The 22266-nt window shown below is 34.6% G+C and overlaps 1 protein-coding gene across 3 annotated transcripts in view; it reads right to left on the bottom strand.

The window, feature by feature from the left end:
• Positions 1-1489: 1489 nt before the first annotated feature.
• The window catches only part of LOC126625778 (agamous-like MADS-box protein MADS2), a 47162-nt gene continuing 26385 nt past the window's right edge, over positions 1490-22266 (bottom strand). The window contains exons 1-8 of one of the 3 annotated variants that reach the window (XM_050294843.1): positions 6414-6727; positions 3330-3408; positions 3097-3158; positions 2823-2922; positions 2504-2545; positions 2326-2367; positions 2040-2188; positions 1490-1786 (exon numbers count right to left, since the gene is read on the bottom strand). In XM_050294843.1, coding sequence (XP_050150800.1) covers positions 1699-1786; positions 2040-2188; positions 2326-2367; positions 2504-2545; positions 2823-2922; positions 3097-3158; positions 3330-3408; positions 6414-6598 — 747 coding nt within the window. In that variant the 5' untranslated portion in view covers positions 6599-6727 and the 3' untranslated portion in view covers positions 1490-1698. Of the gene's footprint in view, positions 1787-2039; positions 2189-2325; positions 2368-2503; positions 2546-2822; positions 2923-3096; positions 3159-3329; positions 3409-6413; positions 6732-22266 lie in introns of those variants that run through there. The other 2 variants (XM_050294844.1, XM_050294847.1) reach the window with 2 other exon arrangements.

Here is a 22266-nt window from a genome sequence, read left to right as displayed (position 1 = left end):
TTTGCTAAAAATAACAGAAGAACTTCTGCTTTGAGGTTAATGGATGTAAAATTTCTTAAAGTAAGAGAGCAAGTAAAGAAATGGATGATTGAAGTTCAGCACATTAGTACTGTTTTGATGACTGCAGATCCTTTGACTAAAGCGCTACCTATTAGAGAGTTTCATAAACATGTATCTCGGATGGGAGTGTTGAAGAGTCTAGATCATTGGGAGTAATTGGTCTGTTTCGAAGAATTGGCAGGTTGCAGTTATGTGAGTAGCTTAATCTGGAACTGTGCTTGTTATCTTGGTCAGATTTGATTTATTTAGTTTTATCTAAAGTTTGTTAGTTTCAAGTTTTATGTTTTAAATAACGGTCTTTTCCCAAAATTTATTACTTTAGTTTTGAAGTTTTGTAGTTTTGGATGATGGACTTGTTTTAGAGGATGATTTGTTAGATGCTTTGAAAGCAGTTTGTCTGTTTTAAGCTTGTGGCTAATAAATCATGTTTAATCAGTATTGTGTTGCTTTTCTTTTGAAGAGTGGGAGCATATTATGTGATTAATTGGTTCTATCAGTTTTGTTATGAGTCATGTTTGTAGTTTGGATATGCGTGAGCTTAGAACTCAGTTTCCATATTTTGAAGTACAATGGAATGATAGTCATAACGTTAGATTCTCATAAGAGGCTCTGTGATCAATTCCTATAAATTGGAGAAGTTCATGTCTGGAATTGATCTCATGTTCAAGTGGGAGAATGTAAGAATATGAACATGGGATTGGATATTTTGATAGTGAATGATTAAGTCCGATTGGAATAGGAAAGCCTTATGAGAAGCTGTGTGCAAAATCCTTGTTTGTGAAGGATTCTGTTATAGTATGAAAATTGATAAGGATTGGAGAACATAAGTTGTTTTCTATAAGGATTTTAATAGGGAATCCTTGTTAAGTTATGAGAAGGATATATATATATATATATATGCTTGTATATATATGTTGTAACCTCTGCTCTCACAGATGCGCACTCGATTAAGTACTAAGCCCTATTCTTAGTTGGAGTTTTAAGCAATCTGACAGAGAGAAGGATTGCAATGCACAGAGATTGAACAACAGTAGCCATGGCATCTTCCAATGGCAGTTCATCAGGTCAGTGGTATTGCAAAGTTCTTTACATATATGTGTGAGTGTTTTTCATGCTTTCTTGTTTGTGATTTATGCGACTTAATCTTGTTCTTGGTAATATATAGTTTACATGTTGCACAAGAATGAAAGGCATAAATCGAGAAAGAAAGATTTAAACTTAAGAACTTTTTCATTGTTTTGAAAAATGTACAACTAGGCTAATAACTAATTGGTTTATAAATGTGATTATGATAATGCGCACAGTTTCATAAGGAAATTTGGGTACTCAAGGGTTTGTTTTGTGTCAGTAAAATGTAAAAGTAAAATTTTTAAATTCTAGCATTTGAAAAATTTAAGATACAAACTGTAATCAAAAGGATTGTAAGACCTTATGCAAATAAGTTTCATATATTTCATAGAAGTTTTTCAGTGACGTCAATTCAACTTACAAAACATGTATATATTCTTATTGTTTCAAGTTGCAGAGAAATAACAGATCACAACAAAAAATAAAATAGAAGCTTGATCAATGATCCCTTGCAAATTTCATTCTCCACATATATATCTCGATGGATATTATTATTAGGCAGAAACAAAGTCAAAGCATCCACCCAGGAATGTATCCATTAACATGCTGGCCCGGATTTCCAACATCCATTCCATTATGTGAACCCAAATGGGCGTATCTGCATACCCAGTGAATTTATGCAAAGTAGTAAGAAAAAGAGAAAAAGAAAAAGAAAAAGATTAGTGAATTTATTCACTTGTTTTTTCTTAAGCTCAAATTGTGTCTCTTAACTTTTTAAGTAACACAATTTGAAATTCAAAAGGTTAAGTGACTCAAGGACTTTGTCGTAAATAAGTCTCAAAAGAAAGTGAAGTTGATTAATACAAAAATAATTAATGGAGTTTATTTTTTCAAAGGGTGGAATTAGTTACCCAATTTGGGAAGTGGAGTTGTTTCCTCCCAAGGGATGGAAGAAAGCTTCTGAGTTGGAAGGAAGCCAAGTTTGCTGAATATTGTTGTGGCCATCGCCAGCAGCTTCCCATGCCATAAATTGTGGAGCTTGCACACTTGTTTCTTCCAGCTGTACGTTCAATTATACATACATTTAAATAATATACGTACATTCAACCCTAAACCAATTTGAATAATTCCTGCAAGTAATAATCAGATATAAACAAATTTAATTTTGTAAAGCATAATCATTAATTTGTTTATTACCTTCCTCCTCAAGGCTTTATTAGCTTCAACTAGCATTTGTTCCTGCTCAAGAACAAAAGGCAAGGCCAGACATTATATATGTATATACACACACTCATAGAAAGGCGAAAACATGCATGCGTATATTGTGAAAGTGTATCGATCAATGATGCTAAAACGAGATTAATTCATGACTTACCCTGTTTTGAAGATCAGAAAGCTGATCAAGCATAAATTGAGTCTGATCAATAACAAGTGACGACAAAAATTATCAGAAAATCATTTATCTCTTGAAGATGCATCACCATGAACTGTAAGTTGGAATGAACAATTCTAGCTAATATTCTAATATCATAGGAAGATAGCTATATAATTTATATGCCTCAGGCCCTCAGTCTATCCACATAAAAGCATATAGCTCAAGGAGTGAAGGCCCAGGTTAGTTAGGGTTAAGCCACCAGTTTTCAAAACGCTTCAGTAGGTGAAACCAAAACTCTTCGAGTTAATTAACTAATTACCTTTGTTGACCTAATTTTGTTCAAGGAGGTCTCTAGTTGATGCTCAAGCTCCTCAAGCTTCTTTGTGTTCAGGGTGGCCAAATCTTCCCCAAGAAGGTTTCTGCATTATTAGTTAATTCAGGACGATCATCAATCTACTTAATTTAACAGAGGATTAGGTAATATTAGCTCATTGGAGTAGAATGATGTAGGACGCTGAGCGTTCACTCTCAAACCGATGAGTTGGAAGCTGGGAAAGGTTATTAATGAAGATTATGCATGCAAACAGTACTACCTTTGAGATTGTTGGAGGGCCTCAACTCTTGTCTCCAGCTGCAAATACTCCTGATAGCTGTTCTGCTTGGGGACAAATTAAAAACAATTTTGTCATTAGGTCACAATTTCTATCTAGGATTCTCGATCATCAACAAACTCTAATATTATACACGCAAACAAATACAGATTGAATGCATCGGTAAAGTTGGATTGTTTTGGTTCTCATAATAGTACTCCAGCTTAATTAGCTACCTGAGTCTCGTTGGCAGGTCGGTTGGCGTCCAGGGAACTATAACTGCATCTTTGGTACCTTTCAAGCGTTTTCATCATGCTAAAGATAAACAATTGAAAAATACAGTAAGATCACTACATTTTTAATCATAAAAAAAAAAAATGGATTGGAAACTTCTAGAATAATTAATAGATCATATTAAGCTTTTAGATATGTAAACAAACACACATTATCTTAGAGGAACAATATATTATTAATGCAAAGTCCTAACGGGAAAGGTGATGAAGGATTAGGTGAGCTAAACAATACATAAATTACTCTCTTCTGGCTTATTGTGGTTAGAGAGAACCAAAATTCTTGAGGCTTGGCCTTTGACATACCATTATAGCGTACTTTCTTCTCATAACAATTAGAAGAATCCTAAACGAAATCGGGAGATTCCTCGAACAAATCTTCTCAATTTCAAAAAACATGCATTTGTTAAATTGAATTAACCAATAATAAACAAGGTTCAACAGCATTTAACAGTTCAGATAACATGAATGAACTACCATCCATTGCTATGTTATCTATCAGCTAGATATATACCTCGTATATATATTGGCTTAAAGCGACTTACATTTGTATACTACATAAAAAACGAGAAATTCTGAGTTTTCAGTTTCATGTATGTATATAGTTAGTCGCTTCCTTGGAACCCTAAAATAAGGGTGGCAACTCTTATAACTTGAAAAAGTTTGGAACCCGAAGTTAGCTTGGCATTTTTCTAGTAAAATCTTGCCTTTTTGCAATATGTTGTTGTAAACAATTAGCCAATACCTATCACTATTATGAATAGACGATTTAACAAAAGAAGGAAATATATGCAATACTTGAGTACTGATGAGAGAAACTACAAGCATCATACAGTGATCATGTAATTTAGAATGTGATCGCAATTAGCTGAATTATGACAATCAAATGCATTAATATTAATTAAGTTATACCTCAATAAAAAAGAAGTAAATTCATCAACCTAATAATTGTAACTGCATTAACATTGTAGAAAATTTGAAGACGGAGTCTTACACTAGTAAGTTTTTTTTTTCTTTAACAAACAGTGAGAGAATTACATTACATTTGTCTAAACTACAAAAAAAACATTGAATTTAAATGCAGAGAATGAAGCACACTACTATAATCAACTTTAATAAACATACATTTGCAACTATTAAATTTTAATAACTAATGGTGTTAAAAATATAAAGTCATCGTATTCTTTTATAGAACAAGTAACGATCAGTATAATAAGAGTGCTAAAAACAAAACTGCTCAAAGTATCACTAAATTGTAATAAAAACTGTTATTCACACTTTAAAAGAATTATCATCATACTCCAAATTTATTAAAACCTTTCTCCAAAGTTTATGCATAACCTTCGCAGCTTTGAAACAAAGAGGCAGACCTTTGTCTTTCTCTTACTGAAAATAATATTTTAATTGCAGCACCAAGTACCGCATGCAGAAAAATTAAACATCAAATCAACCTGGCACCGAATCATAACAGTGACCGGTAGTATTACTGGTCTCTCCCATTAGCAGAATATTTTTGCTTAATACAAAGTGGTATTGATGTTCACTATTCTAATTATTATCGTTATATTAGTTTAAATTTTGAGATATTTATAGTAGATAAATACAAATATCAAAATTTAAACTTATCAAATAATAATTAATAAGTTGGTGAGTACTACCACCACTCAATAGTGGTGAGAAAAAATGTGAAAAAATTGAGGTTCTATCATAAAATCAATTGGCAATATGGAGAATTGTCCAGCTTATTTATAACCCCACGCCCCCTCACGAGCCTAACACGTGAGACAACCTACGCTGAAACCATGAAAAAAGTTGAGATTCCACTATAAAAACAATTGGCAATATGGGTAGTACTCCAGCTTACCTATAAGCACATGCAGGGTTCTTCCTCTCATCAATGTGGGACTCATTCTCAACAAAATACATCCGAAAATAAAAGTGCCGATGACGACAATAAAAAAAAAGAAATGCTAAGGGGATCTCTCAAATAGGGACTCTCCATTGACTCCTTACAACCTCACAGTTTAATGTTAATTCCCGTACAAATATGGCAAAATATATGCCAAAAATATAAGGTAGCACAAAGTCTATGTAGAATCACACTTCTGAGAGTCTCGTTGGCATTCCTCATAAAAAAAATGATCAAAGACTCAGCAATTATCTTGTTACTTATTTCTGGAAAACACATGAATCAAAGTGTTCATCTTGTTGGTTTTAAAGGAGAAAAAGAAAACACACACATAAAAATAGTATAAAAAACAATAAACCAAATCTGTCTAAAAAAAAGTACAAAATGGTTCACAATTCAGCAAAGTTGTTCAGATTAGCTGAAACCTATGTTTTGTAAGTAGCAAATACAAAAAACGAAATCAAAATTTTGCAAAACCTGAAAATTACTTGGGAAACTTTAAGCGTGTCTAATATATCGATAGGTTAACAATTTCACAGCTTAAAAAAAATTACAAATTCCATTTCTTTAAATTTGGGTAAATTAGTCTTTAAAACTAATTAAATATAAAAGATCAAAGATCAATTTAATTAAACTATATAGGATCAATTTAATTAAACTATATAGGAAAAGATTGGGAAACACCACTAACAAACCAGTAAATTTGATTCAATTGTTTCAAAACCTAGTAAATTATCTTTTACTATATATAACCTGCATAATCCAAGAGAAAAAAGTGTTCTAAAAAGAAATAAAATTAAGAAAGATGAGAAATAAAAGAGTTTAGATCTTTAATTATGAGAAAAGCGATAACTAAGAAAGCATCCTCTTGCTTAAAGTGATGACTTGGAACGGATCAACGTATCTGAGCTGAATGAATCAAGAAGAAGAAAGAAAATGAGGGAAAAATTAATGCAGCCACTGGTACATAACAGAAAGGCCACTGACAGTCATCAAATAAGTAAATCCAAAGTAAAATGAATGCATCCTTGATATTAAAAAATGTAAATATGATACATATATACCTAGAGGGGAGAGAGAGGGAATATATATTATATATATAGATAAATAGATAGATATACCTTAAACTGCTAGAGAATTCATAGAGCTTGCCACGGCCAGAGAAAATAATGAGGGCAACCTCAGCATCGCAGAGAACTGAGAGTTCAAAAGCTTTCTTGAGCAGCCCATTTCTTCTCTTGGAAAAAGTCACTTGCCTGTTACTTTTATTCTCTATCCTCTTCAGCTCAACTTTACCTCTGCCCATCTCTCTCTCTCTCTCTCTCTCTCTCTCTCTCTCTCTCTCTATATATATATATATATATATAGACTCGGTTAAGATCAGAGGTAGACAAACTTTCTTTCAGGAGGCCGTTTATTTAGGGTGTATACCAAAAGGGATAAAAAGATAAGTGCAATATGAAGAAAATGGAAACCCCTGAAAAAGGTCTTTGTATTGGTGTTTGGTTTTATCTTTCCTGGTAGCTATTAGCTAGAACTGTTCATTACACAAACATGTATTAAATATTCTTGGGTCGTTTTGTGTATCGAATATCCATCCATACATATAAACAAGTGTTTTGCCTGGTTTCACTCTATGGTCCAGCTTTTCCACTGCATCACCCATTTTTTCTTAATTATATTTTCTTTATTTTTAGGGTATGTTTACTTAACAAAATTGAGGAATGAAGGGAAAGAAAACTTAAAAATAGGTAAATGTGGGAATGAGAATTAGATCGACTAGCTCTTTACTTGATTTGATTATTGATTTTTAAGTATTTGATTATGAATTTTTAGAAGAAACTCATCATTTTCTAATTCAATGTAGCTAATCCGATTTTTTTACTACAACGTATTTAATTACGAATTTAAGAAAAACTCTTACTTTTCATATTTCATATGTGAATAAACACGAATAAAAATTAAGAAATAAAATACTTCTTATACTCATATTTTGTAAACATGCTATTAACATATAGCAAAAACTGTGCAATGTCTAGAGCCTCTAGGTTACCATGTATTGCCTATCGGACGTCCAACAACAACCTTAACAGTTGTATACTTTTGGAAGAACTTAAATTATGTCAGATATGTACAGTATACTGGTAACAAGGTTTCATTTTAATGGGAACTTTAACGAAAAACTTCTGGTACTGTTCATTTTAATAAAAAACCATATTTTTACATTAAAAAGTCAATCCTGGTACTATTTATTTTACACTTTATTTTGTCTTTATTGTTAAAACTCAAAGTTTTCAAACCATTTTTATTAGTTTTCCTTTTTTTTATATATTGTTTTAGGGAGTTCCATTTTCTTTTTTAATGAAGCAATGTTTTCTGCAACCCCTCTAACAGTATAAATATTATTGAATTTACATTAACAGTAGATTCAATACAACCATGAAACTTAATTTTCACAATTTATTACTAAGACCATCTCCAACCCTTGGGTTAAAAACCAAATTTTTTAGCTTTTAGCCCAGAAACAGTTTTTCTGCTCCAACTCTTCTAGCCTAAAATTTTAGCCCAGAATTAATTAAAGAATGAACTTAGGCTAATTTTTTTCTTAAATTAACTTTTAAAAAAAATTATGTAGACTATCGTAAATTAATTTTATGAACATTTTAATCTAAAAGTATTTAAATTCCGATAAATATTAAAAAAATCACTAAATATTTCCACAAAGCAAGCCTTCAACTTCCTCACATGTCCAATTACGACCTCTAATATACTCTCTTGCCATGTTGAACAATTTGGAAATGGAAAGAAATGGTAGAAAGATAAATTGGAAGAATTTTAGGAGAAAATTGAGTTTTGTATGGATGTTTGAACAAATACATAGGTATTTATAGAGTTTTTTGGTGAATTTTGAGTTAAATAAATTTTTTTAATTATTTTAGCCGTTTGATTTAAATTTGGACCGTTAGATCTTTTTTTACCATTAGATTTGATTATATTTGATCTCAACCGTTGGATTTAATATATTTTAAAATAACATTTAAATTTTTTTTTGAATCTAGACTGTTGGATCAACCAACAGTCTAATAATGCCAACTGTCTGATGAACAAAAAAGTCGTTGGGCTCATAATTGCTTCCGACAGCGGCCCTGACAGTGGGTCCCACCCTATCGGGTGCTGAAGGCTAACGCCCGCGTGGGGCGAGTGGCACAGTGACCGGGTCGATATTGGGCTGGGCTTGGGTGCGTCCACGCGTTTATGGGCTAATTCTTGGGGGGAATTTGGCCTTGCTTTGGCATTTGGCTTTTAGCCCAATGATTTGGCTTGGATTGAGTTGGGTTTTGGGGGGGCGAATAAATGGGGTAATTTGACTTTTAGCCCAGGGTTGGAGAGAGTCTAAGACCATCTCCAATGGTTAGGCTAAAAGCCAAATTTTTTAGCCCTGAAAATTTAGCTTTTAACCTAGAAACAGCTTTTCTGCTTCAACCGTTCTGACCTAAAATTTTAACCCGAGATTATTAAAGAATGAACTTAGGCTATTTTTTTCTTAAATTAAATTAAAAAAACAAATATGTAGACTATCGTAAATTAATTTTATGAACATTTTAATCTAAAAAAAATTTAAATTCTGATAAATATTGAAAAATCACTAAATTTTCCACAAAGCAAGCCTTCAACTTTCACCAATCTTTCAACCCTGGGCTAACTTTCAATTCACCAAATTCTTTTTTAATTATTTTAGCCATTGGATTTAAATTTGGGCCTTTAGATCTTTTTTTTATCGTTAGATTTGATTATATTCGATCTCAGCCGTTTGATTCAATAATATATAAATATAAAAACAAAAAAAATTGAATCTAGGCTGTTGGATTAACCAACGACCTGATGATCACGACCGTTGGATGCAAAGAGCCGGTGGATGCAAGGCGGAATGTGGCCCACAAGCCCAAGTGGGCGGGTCCTTCGCGGTCGGAAGGCTTGCGCGTTAGGCGCGTTGGGGGTTGGGTTGGGCTACATTTGGCCCCCAAACGCTGAAAAGCAAACATTTCGGTGGGGCCCACACCGACTTTTGGGCTAAAATTTGGGCGGAATCTGGCCTCACTTCCCCATTTAGCTTTTAGCCCAAAGTTTCCCCTTGGGTTGGACTGAGTTTGGGGGGAAATTTAGCCCATAGCCCACCATTGGAGTGAGTCTAAAGGTGGTTAGGCTTTTATTTTTATTTTCAAAGACCAGTAGGTGTGATATATATTTATATGGGTGTTCCTCAAAATTTAGTCATTTTTTGTGTGTTTGTTTTCTAAAAGTTTAGGAGAGGGGACGCTACCCATCTCAGGCCATAACATATTACAAGTTTCTTTGAGGACTTACAAAGGGGATTTTAGATTATTTTTTGGTTTTTACAATATGCCCACTAGGAATGATTGTCAGCAACGGAATTCGAACCTAGGCCTTGACTAATGAAAAGAACAATCATTACCCACTTAATTAACGCTCCCTCGTTGGCCTTTTTTGTATGTACTTCACAACAATTATGGATTGCAGATGGAGCTAGCTAATAACGTTCTTCTTCCATGTCCTTGGGATTCCTATTGTTGGGTTAATTAGATGAGTCTGAAATTTTCAGTTCTTATACATCTTAAACCTAGCATTTGAAACAATTTTTTAGCCATTTTCAGTTCTTCATCATCATTTTATTATTTACTATGCAACTATGTACCTTTGGCAAGGCCACCAGTTTCCTCAGTTATCTATAAGTGCATCATCGGTAGACTAGCTAAAACAACTTTTTAAGTTTAAAAAAAAAAAAAAAAAAATCTTCCATGCTATATAGCACGTGTTTTGGATGACTTGAATTGAGTTGGATTATTGTTTTTATTGTGATCCTGTGAATTCAAATTATAATATTACATAGCACTGAAGTGAAATCCTCCTTTTTCATCCCAAATCCTTTCATATGTGCAACTTTTGAAGTAAAAGTATGTTTTAGTTTTAAAGAAACAACTAAATACTCGAGGTTAATCAAACTTTGAGTAGAATAGCTTAATGGACAAACTTGCATATCTTTGTTTTCATACCTGTTTTCTTTTCTATCTCATTACATATGATTAGAGAAATAAAAGATAAACATGGATTATAAGAGTTTTCCTCTAGTTGGATGATACATTAATTACCGGTTTGATAACTATTTTAGCTTTTAATTTTTAGTGTTTATCTTTTTTTAAAACTAAAAATTAAAATTAATTACGAAACGAGCTTTCAGTTTATTAAGGAAAGAAAAAACGAGCTTTCAGTTTAAAAAAAAATGAAAAAACAAAAATATTATTAAACAACTCCTAAAAGTACCATGTGTCATTTGAAGTCAACTTAGCTGGCATCTTTATAAGAGCAACTCCATCCCACTAAGACAACTGCCCAGGCTATTGAGCTAAGAATATTACTACCTTAGTGAACAGTAATTGTCTGAGTGTAACTCCACCTCAAAAAATATATAGTCCAGGCAATTGGTATAAATATTTTTTTAAATAAATAAAAATAACAACATTTTATTTTGTATTTTTTGTGTCTATTGAACCCTCGTTTCATTTGTCTTTCTTCCTCCACATTTTTCAAAATTCTCAACCGATTTCATTTCCCAAATCCAAAATTCCCAGCCGCTGCTGCTTCGAAGCCCAAATTCAAAACTCAAGACTTAATTGTCGACAACGTCGTCGCTATGCTCAAAGCCCTTCAATTTAAGTACGACTCTCATTCCTCATTCTCTTCCGCTGCCCCCGTCGCGCAAGGCTGGAACACCATCAAGCTCTACCTCCACGTCAGTGGCAACACTCCTAAGGCCAAGTGAATCGTCTCCGAGAAGACCTCCTCCTCCCTCGACCACCATCTCATGGTGCTACACCCTGACCTGCAAATTTCTTTTTTCATGTGATGTTGTGATCACGTCAGCATGACGTCATATAGCCTCTTAGTCTGGGGGAGTTGGACCCACCGAATAGCCCCACTGATTTTGGTGCGCTGGAGCTATTTTTGTTAGGGCAGGGGATTGAATCAGCCAATTGCAGGGGAAAATGGCAAAGATGGAGTTGCCCTAAGGTTAGTGAGATCCACAAATTCATTTTTATTCTCACACATTAATCTTAATTTTTTGCCGTCTAATCGAATAAATTGAAGAAGATCAATGACTAAAAATTAATAAGAATGTGTGAAAAATAAAAATAAATGTGTGAATAACATTATTCTACTATAATCCTTATGTATCACAACGAATAGCTAGCTAGGTTTTTGTCCTTTTTCTTTTTTTTAGAACAAACTATATTATCTACACTAAAAGAGAGATGATGAGCTTATCCTCATAATAGACTAGAAATAATGTGGTTTAAAATTCGTATTTGGCGAGAATTGAACCTAAGACATCTCACTTACAAGAAAGATGAATATCACTAGACCGTAGTACTAAGTGGCAGCTGGGTTTTAGTCTTCGACACAAATAAGGAACCACAATGTTACACGTGAGATGATTACACTTTCAACCAAATGTAATTTTTTAATAGAAAAAATTATTATTATAAGGGGGGGGCGAGTTTGACACTATTACAACAACTTAGAGGAGGGCGAGTTTTGAAGATAAAATGCATAGATAGAAACCCAACATCATACTTACTAAGATATTTGATCACATGCAAATTGCAACCAAGCAAGTGAACTTAATTAAAGATTAACTTTCATCAAACATATAATAGAACTTTATTTCTTGATGGAACTATTCACTCTCAATAAAAAGAGTAATCACTTGTCAAGCAGTTAGATGTCACAGTGCCAAGTGACATGTCAACTTGCTATTCGTTGTTGTTCAATTTTTGTCCAACTCGCAGGTGACTCTGATATTTGAGAAGAATGACAAGGATCCTCGTCCTTTTTGTGGGGATCAATCAATTATGTATATTCATCGTATATCGTATGGTCAGTTTTCATTAGGTACTATTTATATTTAATTTAAAATTTAAAATAATTTCTAACCGCACGATATATGATGAACGAACACGATTAATTGATCATCCGGATCCCCACAAAGAGGATTCGGAGAGGATCCTATTCTTGAGAAGAAAGGTATTTTACTAGTGCCGTACTCTATACGCCTCCAAAACTTGAGTAATATTCGAACAAAGGACAAAACTACCTTATTAACCAACGGTAAAACCATCATCGTACAAGTGACCATCACTTGTTTGGGAGAAATGACTCACTGTGACCGAAACACAGAGTGGAACACTGCTTGTCATTATACAATTTGAAGGACACTAAAATAAAAATAAAAACTTTTCTCTAATTGTATAATGATGTTCCGCCTCTTATTATGAGCACACTGAAAAATATCTCATTATCTAGGGTACAAGAAGTTGCCACTTATAGCATCTCTAATGGTGTAGACCAATAAAAAAAACAAAATTGTACTCTAATGGTTGATTTGGTAAGTTCCCTACTCAATTAACTCATAAAAGGTGTAACGCCAATAAAACAGGCAAATCAAGTAGGCAAAAGTATTAAGGGAGTCTTTTGTGGTGGAGGATCAGAAAGCAACGAAGGAATAGGCAAGTGAGTACCATTTGTGCGAAATAAGATGGTTTGGCAGATTTTTGGCAGACTTGGACAGAAATGGGGCATATTGACACAGGTTGTATTTTTCTGGGGGATTAAGTAAGAAAAAATGAGTTTAAGGGGGCAAAGTGAGAGTGGGTATGAGGTTTAGGCGGCGTTGTTGTAAATAAACCTATTATATACTAGTAATTAGGGCTGTAAATTGACTCGAAACAGTTTGAACTTGCACCAAGTTTTGCTCGTGTTTGGCTTATCAAAGCTTGGCTGGTGAAAGAACCGAGTTAAGCCTAGTTTGGCTCGATTAGTAAAGAAGTCAAGCTTGATCATTGGTATATTCAGCTCGTAAAGCTCGTGAGCAGCTCTAAATTTTTATGAGACAACTTGAGGTAGGTTTGAGGTTCCATTATAAAACCAATTGACAATATAAGGAGTAACATAACTTACTTATAAGTCCATGTTAGGTCTCTTCTCTTATCAATATGAGATTCATTCTCAACATTCACAAGGTTTCGAAAGAGTCTTTTTCAATAGGATGGATATTTTGAAGACAATTTTGGCCTCAGACTTGGTCCTATATAGTATGTGTATTGTATCTGACTCAAATATATAACTTGACACACATAAGACTAATATGACCTAAACAATAAATTCAAGACACAAGAATGCTTTGAGGCGAAAAAGACGGTTGACGTTTAAACTCTTATAGCCAAAGTATTAAGGGAGTTGTAGACTAACGAGTTAGTAGTATACAGAGTTTAGTATTTGATTGACTCTGATGATGTAACAAAAAGAAAGAGATTTTTTTATTATCTGCCTAAATAAGAAAAATATCCTGAAATCCTACCCGACTTCACTAGTTCACTTTCCATTTGAGAGCAGCCAAAATGTAAACTAGTGAAGGGGCACATCAATTGGGATTGAGATCTCTTTGAATCCCAATGTGCGGAGTCTAAAGACCCTGAAACTTGGGCCGCTCAAGGGAGATAAAGAGATCCCAACCATTCAAGTTTTTGGAGTTTTGTGAGATGAGCCAATAAAATGAGCTAATAGAGATCGTAGGATTAAAATTGAGTAGTCTAGATTTCGAGATCTTCGAGTTCCAGTTACAAAGATCTGGAGTGAATCTCAATCCCATCAAATGAAATGCAAAATTTCCTACCCCAACTTTACTGTATTATGTCGGGCGCAGCATGTCCCCACATAAACTATTCATGGTGTGATTAATGGCTTTGGATGATTGGATCCCTTGAGTGTGCGTTATTCTTTTTTCATATCATTTGTAGATGTTTTTTCTTTTTCTCTTTTAAAAGTTGTGCTTTACTTACTTCAGCCAAAAGTCCCAATAGAGGTTTGGTTTCCTTTTCAGATGAAAGTTGAAACAAAACTTCCGATTCTAGGGTATTACAGCCTTTAGAAATTGGGTAGGAGCAACAATGGGAGTTAATTTGAAAGAAAGGGATGTTGGGCCAATTTTGACCCCACTACATTGAGTTTGGGATGTGCCAAGCAATTGCTATATCCGCCCTCTTCACATTGTACTTTTTCTGATTAATCCTCTTCTAAGTCTTCCAAGTTTTGATATGAGTAATAATTTAATTCAATCTAAATTACGTAGAAAAGGATTCAAACTTAACGCTAGGCCTACACCTTTAAAACAATGTGCTCCGTTCTTTGCAGCAATCTCATGCTTGACTGCTCCAAGTATGACGTCTAGGGGGGGTGCTAGAGTAGGATAGGTTATTGAGATTGTGACAAATTGTCAAGTATCTTTATGTACGAGATTCGCTGCCCTAACCATGACATCAAGGGCGATGCTAGAGTATAGAATGGATTGCTGAGATTGTGAAAAATTGTTAGTGTTGTTATGTACAAGAGTTATACTCTCTCTCTCTCTCTCTCTCTCTCTCTCTCTCTCTCTCTCTCTCTCTCTCTCTCTCTCTAATTCGTTGAATGTTCCCATCAATGAAAAACTTCTTCATCATAGTTTCATTTGATATCTTTACACTAACCAACTTGGCTACATTCATGTCTTCCGGTATTCATATAGTTCGTTATCCAAAAGATCTAGTAATGGCAGTACTACTACTAGTTTGTCCACTACTTGGCAATGCATGTATTTTTCAGTGTGTTTTGGAAAGTAAAAAGTTGAAACTAATCTACCTAGTGGGTTTGCTTCTATCTGTAAATTTTGAATTATTACTTCCATGAAAAAGTCAAGAGATGATACAAGAAAACAGGTATGAATATATGTGATCTTAGCCGTTGCCATTCCATCAAATTTTTTTTGGAGGATTATGACTGAGTTGTCTTCTCTTTCAGTCAGTCCGATCTTTTCCCATTAATAATAGAGGGACCATAATTGCCTGAAAGATGGAACAACACAATGCCAAAGTGCATCGGCTCTCCTCTCTTTGACAAGAGAGAAGGGGTGGACACAAAAAATGTGGGGTGGTGGGTCCTTTTCTCCAATGTATATGATCGAATGGCAAAGTCCATAAATCTTCTAATTGTGTTCTTTCATTGTACATTGTGTAATCAGTTTTCGTCAGGTACTATTTATGTTCAATTTTAAATAAAAAATTTAAAATAATTTCTGATTACATGATATACGATGAACATAGATAATTAAATAATCTCCGAAATCCAATCTTCATTCTTTTCTATCCCTAGCCACCCACAAATTGACAGCTTTATCCTTTTTCTTAATTTCCTTCATGCAAAGTTGTGTTTGAATTCTTTTGAGAGGACACATGGAAGAAGAAGGGGGTGTGGTCATTTTCACTTGACAGAAGGTGTAGTGGAATTCTCATTCTTCATGAATGGTGGCAACCACCTCGAATCTCATATTGAAACCTACATTTGAGTCTCAACTTTGCCAGAGACTTATATATAGATTTTAAGTCTCCAATGGATAATCTTAAACTCGTATTTAAACTCAAATATAAGATTTAAATTTAAATTTTTCGATACATTGGAGACGCACTTAAATATTTATTTTAACTGTGATGAATAGATTTATTTAGGGAAAATTAGGTTCATATCCTTATTTTTGTTACTCCATTGATTAAAATCCTATTCATTTTCAATTTTTTATCAAGGTCCTTGGTATTAATAACATCATTAATTATTTGAATAATAAAATATTTTTATTTTTAAATATATTCCTTTAGTGTTAAAAATGTTACAATTAGTATATTTATATTTATGGCTAAATTTTTTATCATATATTTTTATTTTTAGTTTGTACCAATTTTTAATTTGCAAATATTTTTTAATTTGTACCAATTTTCTTTTCATTTTTAATTTGTACCCATATATTAGTTTCTTTTTGTGCCCATATTTTTTAAAGTTTTATTTGTGTTTGTACCCATGTGTATACCATCACGTGACATTGTATATTTAATCAATGATAGAAAAATTACATATGGTATATTTATGTTTTATGCCTAAACTTTGTACCATATATTTATATTTTTAGTTTGTACCCACTTTTAATTTGCAACATTTTTTTTTTAAAATTTGTAGTATTTTCTTTTTAGTTTTATTTTGTACCCATTTATTAATTTCTTTTAGGACCTATATTTTTAAAAATTCATTTGTACTCATAATTTTTAATCTTTTATTTGTACCCTAATTTATTTATGATGTACCCATTCTTCTTTATTAATGTACCACTTTGTTATATGTGAAATGTACCAATTTTTTTGTAAAATGTACCAATTTTTTTAACACTATGGATACATTCTTTTGCCATTTATTATTTCTTATTTTTACATAGTTTTTATCCATTTATTCAATTAAAATGTTTGAATTTTTTTTTATTATAACCGTTTCTAATAGTATTATAATGAAGGATTTTAAATTTATAGGATTATAAATCTCATAAAATATCAAACAATTAATTGCAAAACTATAAGAATATAAATATTAATAGTAATATAATGAGGTGTACAAAGTCAAGGGACCTTGATCAAACTTTGAATATTATTAAGGTTTTAATAAAAAAAATTTAAAGATTAGGGACCGCAATCAAATTATCCCTTTATTTACGATTGCAATCACCAAAAGAGTGCATAGAGAGGTCAAGTATATGTATTATAATAGGTTAATCTTGTTCAACTAAAACCAAGCGGAAATAAAAGAAAAGAGCCACTCAAGCCGCAAAACTATTGGAAGTGTTAGGAACTTTGCATTAGTCTTTGTATTTGGAACTTTTCACTTATTCAAGTGACACACGTTATTTTATACACAACTAACAATATTTTGGCTAGAAATTAACAATGAAAGATAGAAAATATATTTTGAACATTAAATGTCTTGTTTTGTGTAAAAAATGACACGTGTTATTTGAAGAAGCAAAAATGTCCAGATGAAAGGTAAATGTAAGGGATGCTAAAATTTCTCATCACATTATCAGCGGTAATATTGATAATTGGTTTAACTCAAAAAATGGATTATATTTACTAAAATATATGCTATTCTAGCTAGAGTTTTGCACATATTCCAAAATTCAAATGAAATCAAGGGCATGTAAAATATCTTAAGTGTTGTAAACATTCTTAGTTTAAGTGTGATTGTGTAAATCCTATTGTATCTTGTATTCCTTGGGGATGAAGGAATATCTTATCTCCTTTTATTACTATAAATAAAGGCACAATGTAGGAGGGATAACAACACACATTCCCTTACAATCCTACAAACACATCTCTCTCACTCTCTCTTCTCCTTGCCGCTGGCCACCCTAACCTTGTTAGATAAAATAGACCACAACACGTTATCAGCAAGCTCGTACCGATGCGCTTAGGAATCTAATGTTGAAGAAATTTTTCTACATCAAACTAGTTCATCCATGTCATCACGCAATTAGGTTATTTCAAAATAACGGTTTTTTTCTCGATATTTTCGCAGCCCTAATAGCATGAACATTCATCATGATGCATGACCCAACTTTACGTTTGAATTTTAGATTTTACATAAATTGTGTATGCATCATAATCATAATTGTGAATTTGATATTTGCCATGAATTGCATCAAATATATGTACATGTACATGCATTGAAATTATTGAATTGCATATGCATCAAATCAAATTATATCAGAACTACAAAAAGAGAAAACTTTGTGATTGGGAACCTAGGGTTCTTCAAACTCGTGCCCTTGCACCATGCAAGCCGCAAACCACCAGGCCAGCAGCCTGCGCTGGCCTAGTCCAAATATCAAAACCCATTCGCCGCCAGGCCTACAACCTATACCGAGTCCTCAAGCCAGAGCCGAGGGCTCCAGGAATGAAAACCCAGTGACCCCGACGTCTTTCATGGCGTCTTCCTTCATCGTAGGATGGCCTGCAACCCATATTCACACCTCGAGTCACCATGTTTGACGGCCTGAAGCTCGTCACCGACACGAATTAACCGAGATTCAATCTCGTCAAAATTTCTAGGGTTTTGATAGAACGTCGAGATTTTTTATCTCCGTTCATATTTGAAGTCTTCATTGACCCATGGACTCGCCCCGAGAACCATAGTCTCAAAGCACAGCCGCCTGAAACGGTGGCGCTGGCTTTCTTCCTCAGCGAACGCACCCAGCTATGGCTGGGGTGTCTTTAGACTTCACCCGAGCCTAATGGGGCTCTGTTACTTGGCCTGGTTTCTTAACCGGGCCGTGGACAAAAAAAAATGAAGTTTCTTTGGTTAGGCTTGCCTGAACAACCCAATAATCAAGCCCGACCCAATTGGTTACCCCCAACCCGTGACAGAAAAAAAAAAAAAAAAACAAAAATTTCTTTGGGCCCACTTGCAAATTTTTTTTAGGGGCCAACTTTTAGCAGCCCAACATTTTTCCTCCCCGTGAGCCTGCAGTCCCACCCGAGACCCCTAGCCCAATTTTAGGGCCTAGGACGCACAAACCAATTTTTTTTAGCCACATGTGGCTTAGTTTTTTTTTTGGCCCCTACTTTTATTCGCCTAATTATTTTAGGCCCAAATGGGTTTTATATTTTTTCACCCACACTTTAATTTGGCCCGAAGTCCAAATAATTAAATTCAATTATAATTATAGACCTAAAAATCCTATTTTTTGCATATTCTTGTTGCATTTTTCTGTGTATATAGGAATATATGAATATGAAGTTCATAATTATTTTGAAACCTGAAATTTCTTATAAATATGCCTTGTTTGAAAACCTAAAGTTTTCATTTAAAACATCACCCATGAAAACTCGAAGTTTTTCATGCAAAATTAAACCAATACATGTCTATTAGAACCTATATGTTCTACTCCTATGTGAATGGATTGATTTTTCTCCATTACACTAACCACATCTTGTCCATCTATTTTGTGATAGGAACATGTCAAATTTGAACAAACTCGACTTCACTGCTTTAGAGGTCTCTAGAAGGAACTACCTCAAGTGAGTCTAAGATGTGAAGCTCCACCTCACTACAAAGAACTTGCGTCCTGCTATTGAAGAAGAGACGGATAACCTTGTTGGCGAAGTTGAAAAAGCAACTGCTATGATCTTCATTCGAAGACATATCCATGATGCCTTGCAAACTGAGTATCTTGCTGAGGAGGATCCACGTGCAATATGGGTCGCTTTAGCAAATCGTTTTGATCACCAAAATGACATATTCTTACCTGAAGCAAGACATGACTGACATCATTTGCGCTTCCAAGACTTTAAGTCTGTGAATGAATATAATTTTGAAGTTTGTCGAATCCGATCACTTTTCAAGTTTTGCAATGAAACTTTAACCGAAGATGATCTCCTTGAGAAGACCTATTCAACCTTCTCTGCTTCTAATGTTGTCCTTCATCAACAATATAAAGCTCATAAGTTCACTAAGTTCTCGGATTTGATCTCTGTTTTACTTCTCGTTGAAAAGCAGAATCAGCTGTTTATGAAGAATCATCAAGCTCGACTTACTGGGGTAACTGTTGTGCCTGAAGCACATTATAGCACAAACCAACGCCCAAAACGCCATAAGAGGCATGGTAGGGGCAGCCAAAAGCCATCCCACCAAGGTCAACAGAGTTAAGGCCCATCAAAGGGAGGAAACAAGCCCAGAAGCACCCAAACCTCGCTCCCAATGCCCCGAACTTCAAGAATAAAGGCAAAGCGCCTAAAACCATGGATGCAGATATGTGTTATCGCTATGGTTCAAAGAACCATTCGTCCCGTGTTTGCCGAGCTCCCAAGAAGGTTGTAGATGAATATCATTCTCGTTGTAAGAAGTTTGAATCAAACTTTGTACAAGTGGACGAACCGGAGACTACAAAGATGAAGGTTTCTAACTTTCAAGAGAATACCACCCCCATGGAAGATTAGAATCTTAGACATAGACTTATTTTTTTAGTTGAAATAAGACATTGGGGCCGAATTCCACCTAGTGGCCGAACCCCCTATCCCCCCCTTATTTTGTTTTTAGGTTGATTTTTGAACAATTTTCCTTCATGCTTAGATTATTTGTTGGTGATTTGTTTTTTGGATATTAAGTTTTAATTACTTACCATCCTTGAATAAATGAAATTATTTTGAATTGATATTTGTTTTTAAAACTTTTATGCATGTGACCAATTCAAATTAATTTTTCATTCTAAGTATGACTAGCGGGGAAGTTAGTTGTCTAACAGATAGTGCAACCACACACACAGTTTTACGTGAACGCATTTATTTCACTAACTTCATAAATAAGAATGCATATCTGACAACCCTCTCAGGCTTATCCAACCTGACAGAAGGATACGGTAAGGCACGTATAATGTTGTCCAGTGATACAATCTTGACCATTTCTTAGGCACTATATTCTCCACGTCCCGGAAGAACGTTGTTGAGTTTCAAGGACAATAGAGATAACAATTACCACGTTGAAACCCACGTAGAAAACGGAGTTGAATTTCTATGCATAACTTCCTACGAATATGGCTAGAAGCGTATTCTAGAGAAGATGAAGCGTATCCCGAGTGGTCTGTATACTACGACCATACGTCCCATAGAATGCCACTATGTAGCCGGCCCTACTACTGGGACCGCGCACAAAATTACACTTTGGCATGATCGTTTGGGACATCCTGGACGAATAACGATACACTGTATCCTTAAATCTTCACACGGGCATCCACTAACCCAAAGTTTAGGTTCGATCCAAGGAATCGCTTGTTAAACATGTTCAATGGGAAAGCTTATTACTAAGCCTTCTTATGACAAGATTCGTTCGAATCCTCCCATTTTTTGACAACAAATTCAAGGGGACATTAGTTGATCGATTCACCCTCCTTATGGACCATTTAGATACTTTATGGTTTTGGTTAACGTTTCCACACGTTGGTCACACGTGTGCTTGTTATCCATAAGGAACGCTGCATTCTCCAAACTGTTGGCTCAAGTTATCAAGCTCAGGGCTCACCACCCTGATTATCCGATCAAATATATTCGATTGGATAATGCTGGAGAATTCACATCTAAAACTTTTGATGACTATTCCATGTCGATTGGGGTTGAAGTTGAACATCTTGTAACCCATGTTCATACCCAAAACGGCCTGGCAAAGGCTTTCATTAAGCACTTACAAATGATTGCTCGATCGTTGGTCATATGTACCAAGCTCTTGATCGCTGCTTGGGGCCATGCAATATTGCACGCAGCAAAGTTGGTCCGCTTGAGGCATGTTGCGACACAACCATTTAGTGCCCTTTAGTTGGTTACCGAATATGAACCCGACATATCGCATTTGAATGTTTAAGCATTTTTTGTTGTGTGGTATATGTGCCGATCTCGCCGCTCTTACGTACAAAAATGGGGCCTCAGCGAAGGATGAGAATCTATGTCGGATATGATTCTCCTTCGATTATTCGTTACATAGAACCTTTGACACTTCTATGAGACAATCTTCTGTTGTTATAAGGGAATAAGAACGTCAACGTTCCTGAAGAACGACACGAATTATCATGGATGACTCCCACTTTGTCTCATTTAGATCCACACACCGCTCAATCTGAAACTGAAGTGTAGAGCATATTAGATTTCCAGAGCATAGCTCAGAGCATGCCATATGCTTTCACCAATCTAGCACGCGTGACAAGATCACATATTATAGCTGTGAATACGCCTGCAAAGATGAATGTACCAAATGTACGACGGACTGCCCTCCTGGAAGTCCGGGACGCCAATATTGGTGATCCACGTACATCAGCGGCTATCCAATTATCTGCCCCTACACAAAAGCATGATAGACCCCTTGGTTTAAAGGATTCACACCCCCGGAAGAGGAAACCACGACACAAGGTCTCGAAGAGCCTACCGTGAATATGACTATCGCTTACTCATTTTATCCAACTCATGAGGAAATTCTAGATTACGAAAGCGTCCTTGAAAAAATGAATCA

This window comes from Malus sylvestris, chromosome 6, assembly GCF_916048215.2.
Source record: "Malus sylvestris chromosome 6, drMalSylv7.2, whole genome shotgun sequence".
In the NCBI taxonomy this organism is placed as follows: Eukaryota; Viridiplantae; Streptophyta; class Magnoliopsida; order Rosales; family Rosaceae; genus Malus; species Malus sylvestris.
Note: the sequence above shows the minus strand (reverse complement) of the source record. Positions and strands in the feature narration are given on the sequence as shown.